Raw genomic sequence first — 6,000 nt, forward strand, 5'->3', positions numbered from 1 at the left:
CTGCTTGACAGAGTACAGTGGTACCTCAGGTTAAGAACTTAATTCGTTCTGGAGGTCCATTCTTAACCTGAAACTGTTCTTAACCTGAGGTACCACTTTAGCTAATGGGGCCTCCCGTTGCCGCCCCACGATTTCTGTTCTCATCCTGAAGCAAAGTTCTTACCCTGAGGTACTATTTCTGGGATAACGGAGTCTGTAACCTGAAGCGTCTGTAACCCGAGGTACCACTGTATTCACCAATATTTTTTATCTGAAGGAAATAATTCTAGAACACGGAGACCCCCCCTTTCCTGATAAGCCATGCGAAGTTGTCAATGTTATTATTCCAATAATATCCAATAGGGCATTCTTAACAAATACCTTTTGGGGTCAAAGCTACATGAAACATTTGTGTCTAGGTATAACACTCTGCTGTATTAGTGTTGTCAAATTCCAGCTCCAAGGATTTTATCCTACTCTACGTAGGTTTCTAAATGTGGTGGCAAGAATGCACATATCGATAGACTAGGAAAACACACAGGTGTGTCACAGCAGTGTGTGTTTTGCATGCAAATTGTAACCACGTACCACCGGGCAGTTCTACATTTTTCTTTTTTAAAAAGCCCTGCTTTGCAATCTGCCTAAGAGGCTCTTTTCTGTGTTCCCCAGTCATCAAGACATTAGGTAGGTGGTAGCCAGAAATAGGGTCTGCATTATGGCTTTGTAACTCTCTCCCTGGGGAAGTTTGCCTGACCCTGCATTTGTTATCTTTTTAGCACCTGATGACGCCTGGAAAAAATAAGGAAAGGCTCATCACCTCTGTGATTTTAATCTCTGCTTTTATGGCTGAAGCAGTGGCTGAGTTCTGCAAATGTTATCATTTCTGTGTATTGCAGTAAGGAGGAGAAACTTTCCTTTTGAAAGTTTATTTTTATGTTAACCTCCCCTAGGATGCAAGTCAATGATTGCAAAATACCTGGTATGCTAGAAAGTACTACATATAAAAGGTATATATAGTCATACAGACATGGATCTCCTCCCAAATTTACCTAAGGAAACACTGATCTCCATTCTGTGAGGTGGCAGCAGCAGCAGCAACTCCTCATGCATCTTATAATAAGAAGGGTAATTTTGCACAATAAAGTATTTATGATTACAGAGCCTTCCAACCGTGGTGTATAGATGCAAACAATCTCTCAAGGGTAGCTACTATTTATTAGAGGCTAAAAAGGGGTTTCAAATTATAGGCTGGAAGTCATTGGCGTATAAAAAATCAACCCAATTAAAAGGACACAGTATTATTTCACTATTCTTAGCATGCCTTTTCCCCATTTTCAGGTAACAGCCTGAACCAATCCTGTGCCCAGCGATTAGCCTGCTCGAGTTAATTAAAACAGTGTTAATCTCAAAAGGTACCTAAATTACCTCTCCTTCCCAAAAGGCTGCCTAGAACCAAAGGTTATAATTCCCATCATTCAGGCAACTGCTCCCCTGCATCAGACAAGGAACAAGTCCAGAAGATTATCTGCCAATGCAAACTGCTGCTGTAGCAGGTCCTTCTGCAGAGCTCAGCATATATCCACGGGGCAAGAAGCAGCAGCATTTAACTCGCTGCAGTCGGAGCCAGCCACCAACTACAGAGCACAAGCGGTGAAGTTTGCCTAGGAGAAAGAAGTTTGGGCAACTTAATCCAAATCCCTTGCTCAAGGGCAACGCGAGCCAAAAGCACAGCAGAATAAGCACTGAAGCGAAGGACTTGGTCCCAGGGAAAGATTATACATACATACACATACAAATAATGCATGTAGAATCCAAAGTCCAAGGTTGCCAGAACCCTGCCTGAAGCAGAAGACTGCAGCCCAGAGAGAAGGTGCATGTTCTATAGGTCTACTGGCTAGGAAGAATGCTCCAAGGTCACCACTGGCTCCCAAACTAGCCTTCTTGCGGATGATGGATGGGTGCAGAGGTGAAGAGGAAAGATTGGGAGAAAAAAGGAAACAGTGAACGATCCCAAGGTAAAATCAGCAAAATCAGTATCACACTAGATGGCCATGGATATGGATGGACAGGGATGAGCAATGGAAATGCAGGGGTGCAAAAACCGAATCTGAAACCTGGTTGACTCCTGGGTGGCAGGACCCACACATACCGCACTCTCCAACCCTTAGAATTCTGCCCTTCCAAAGTGCTAGTAAAGTTTGCCATGCAAAAAAAAAAAAAGTGTCTTTGAACAGAACAGAAACAGTCTCCCAGTTCTCACCACACAGTTAATATGTCAAAGTCTCTTGTTATCCCACAACCAAGAATGCTCTCACAAGAGGATGGCTGGTTTGAGGAGATCAAGGAAAGTGGCACAAAAGAGTGACCAGTCCCCTTAACCCCCACCCCACCCCCATTTGTGTGGATATCAACCACTGAACCACACACACAACTCAATCTTACAGCACGTTTAAATGGAAGCAAATCCCAGTGTGTTCCATGGGATGTACTCCACTTTTAAGTGCACAGAAGACTACAGCCTCAAGTCTCCTTAACCGGACTTGGAAGAGCCTCCCTCCTGCTCCGAGAAATCCCCTTCCACATCCACGGGTGACATGTTCCCCACACCCACTCTAGCCAGTCTTCCCCAAAGCTTAGGGGACATGGAAACACAAGACGGCTTCTCCTTATCCATAGGCGCAAGTGAAGTCCTTCCTACAGCCGTCGAAACGAAAGACAAGAGAGCCTTGAGCCATTCTTAGGCACGCAGGAAGGTTGCGAGACGCGGGCTCAGTTCCGCAGCTGGTACTAACCGGGGCACCAATTACAGGCTAGAGTGTATTGGAAAGGGATCTATTTCTAAGGCGCGGGAAAGGTGAAGCAATAAAGATAAGCGCGCCTCTGAGCATGTGCAGACTGCCGCCGAGTCATCATAACCCAGAAACTATGAGGAGAGCAGATTATCTCACAGCAAACCATACGGCCTCCCCCACCCCACCCCCGGCTGCGAAGGCTAAACTTTCGGGGAGACTTACTTGCGCGCTTGAGGCTGCCTGTCCTTCCCGCTCCGTCGAGGTCTCTGGCGAGCGGGGAGCCCCTCGGCGAAGACATGCCTGGCCGGCCGGTGCCTCCCCTGAGGCGGGCGCCTCCTGGGCACGGGCACAGCGCAGCAGCTGCCCTGCAGCGGCAGAAGGAGAAACGCCGCCGGGCTCGGCTGGGGGGTGCGGGTTTCACGCGCCTCAGCTGCCCCACCAGGACGCAGCAGCAGCAGAGGCAGAAGCAAGCAGAGGAGGCGGCGGCGGCTGTGTCCTTCCCTCCCCGCCAACGACTTTCAATTCACCTGCAAGCAGCCGCGCGGGCTGGAGCAGCGGCGCAGAGCTCTGCTGATAGGAGGCGCCTCAGCCCCCTCGCCTCAGCTCGGCCGGCCGGCAGGGGCGGAGCCGCACGCGCGCCAGAAGCCCCAGCGGCGCCTCCCTTTCGCCTTCGGAGCGCGCCCTCTGCTCAGGCCGCCGCTGCGCAGCTCTCCTCGGGATTGCAGGCATTGCGTCACCTCCATCCCCGCGCCAACCCCCCACCCCTTTCCGAGGGCGAGAGAGCGGCCCCGGGGGAAGGCGGGCCGCCGCCCAATCCCGACGCCTGGTGGCCCGGGAGCCGGCCTCTCTGGGAGGAAGGGGTCTTCTGGCTTCAAGTTCAGAGGAAGGGAGCTCAGCCGGCTGGTAATGGTGGAGGGCATTCGTAGCGAGGGAGTGGCCCGCAGGATGGAGCCTTGACCTCCTGACCTCCTTGCTGGACTTACCACACCCATCAGCCCCTGGTCATGCTGTCAAGGGGCTGTCTCGAGTTGTAGTCCAACAAGGACTGGAAGGCACCATGTTGGAGAAGGGAGCCATCTAGTCCAGCGTCCTTATTCCTAGTGATGCTTCAGAACATCCTGGGATGGAAGAGCATCTGCTTTGCAAGCAGAAGGTTGCATGTTGAGTCTCCTCATCTCCAACTAAGGTTGGGAGAGACCCAAGAACATAAGAAGAGCCTCCATGGATTAGGCCAATTGACCCATGGAGGCCTGTTTTCACAGTGGCCAGCCAGTGGGAAACTTGCAAGCAGAGTTCGAGCACAAGAGCACTCCCCACTCCTGTGGTTTCCAGCAACTGCACTGCTGCCCTCCTTCATGACCCATCTCCTCCGTGAATTTGTCTAATCTTCTTTTAATGCCATCTAGGTTGGTTGCCATTGCTTCCTCCTGAGTTTATGCACTGCCTAAAGGACTGCCTTTTATCAGCCTTGAATCTCCCAACATCCCGCATTGTTGGATGTCCACGATCCTTCTTGGAATCCCTGAAGAGCAGCTGCCAGTTAGTGTGGGCAATACTGAGCTGGCTGTACCAATTACTTGACTCAGTATAAGGCAGCTTCCTATGTTCCACTGACCAGACTTTCTGCTGGTGATCAGCATGAAAAGGTCTCCTGGTTGTTGAGCCCAGTAAACTATTTTGAATATTTTACAAGAGGCAGAAACTTTTTGGACAGAGCAGGGATCTGATTCCCAGGTTGAATCATAGCCAGACATCCTTCAGTCACTAGTCCACCAAATCCAGTTGCTTTTATTGGCTGCTCAGGGCTTATTCGCTCTTCCCCTTGACCCTCTGCTTCCCGTGGGGAAAACTGTGTTTTCTCCAGATTGAAGTTTGATTTAGACCCAAATCCAGTGGCCATCAAATGCACTTCTTCAGAGCATGCCATAAAACTGGAGTGTGGCAAAGGTGGCTGGGGCAAGGGAACCCACATTTTTGGGGGGTTGGTGTTGCTGACTACATAGTATGTTTTCATGTTGTGAACTGATTTGAGTTTTACTTGAAGAAAAGTTCATCTAAATCTGGTGGGTGGGGATAACACTGGTTACAATACTTGTACAGGCGTGTGTTCAGCTGCAAATAAGCATCAGGAATCAACTGTTGCAGAAACTGAAGAGGGGCTTTGCATCTGACTGCATTGTGCTCCCGCACTTCAGTTCCCAAGTTTGGAACTCCAGCGCATTTAATTCTAAGAGGATTTATAAACTTGGGGAATCTCATGTCACAGAGAGCTGCCTTGTCTCAGGTCAGACTGCCCACCTAGCCCAGTGTTGTCTACCCCAAGGGCCACATAGGGCAGCTTTCCAGTGGCCCCATACCAAGAAGCAGGCAGGGCCAGATGCAAAAGCGAGCAGAACAGTGTGTGAGACTCTTCAGTTTATGCTCACATCCAGCATGCAAAAACCAAAAGTGGTCATTCCACATGCACAAACAAACACACCAGATCCTCCTTCCAGGCAAGCAAGAGGCATTCTCACAGTTCAAGGACACATTCCAGCTGGGAGAAAACACTCGAGAAGAAGAAGAGTTTGGATTTGATTTCCCGCTTTATCACTACCTGAAGGAGTCTCAAAGCTGCTAACATTCTCCTTTCCCTTCCTCCCCCACAACAAACACTCTGTGAGGTGAGTGGGGCTGAGAGACTTCAGAGAAGTGTGACTGGCCCAAGGTCACCCAGCAGCTGCATGTGGAGGAGCGGAGACGCGAACCCGGTTCCCCAGATTACAAGACTACCGCTCTTAACCACTACACCACGCTGGCTCTCGAGGAAGGTGTCGCCTGGGGAGAATCCTATGGGTTAAGCAGACAGACCAGGAAGAGGCATATTTGGCCCCAGCGGCTGAAGTTTGCCATCCCTGGTCTACCCCGAAAGGCAGTTGCTTTGCTGCACAGGTCTTCCTCATCACCTGCCACCTCGTCCTTTTAACTGGAGATGTCAGGAATGGACATGGGACCTTCTGTATGCCAAGCACCTGCCCTCCCACAAAGATAGGGTCAGTCCTCTAAAGTCTGTTTCCATTTGTTCCACTGCTGCCTCTTTTAATGTGATGGTAGTCATTCTGCTCTCCACTTGGGGTAGATGCTGAGGCTGCCCTTCCTTCAGTCGGGGAAAGACAAGCTGTCAGTTGCATCTGTCAGTTACAAGTAGGGGAGTTGTTTTCTGCAATCACATACAAAGGCTTCTTGGTCT

At 50.0% G+C, this 6,000-nt stretch overlaps 1 protein-coding gene across 2 annotated transcripts in view; it reads right to left on the reverse strand.

Moving 5' to 3' along the window:
• Positions 1 to 3,279, reverse strand: part of KIAA1217 — a 358,790-nt gene extending 355,511 nt beyond the window's left edge. Inside the window, exon 1 of one of the 2 annotated variants that reach the window (XM_083467359.1) lies at positions 2,994 to 3,279. In XM_083467359.1, the coding sequence (XP_083323485.1) occupies positions 2,994 to 3,069 (76 nt within the window). In that variant the 5' untranslated portion in view covers positions 3,070 to 3,279. The remainder of the gene's footprint in view (positions 1 to 2,993) is intronic. The other variant, XM_083467360.1, reaches the window with a different exon arrangement.
• Between the last annotated feature and the right edge of the window lie 2,721 nt (positions 3,280 to 6,000).

The sequence above is a fragment of the Podarcis liolepis genome (assembly GCF_965112155.1).
Source record: "Podarcis liolepis genome assembly, chromosome: 12".
In the NCBI taxonomy this organism is placed as follows: Eukaryota; Metazoa; Chordata; class Lepidosauria; order Squamata; family Lacertidae; genus Podarcis; species Podarcis liolepis.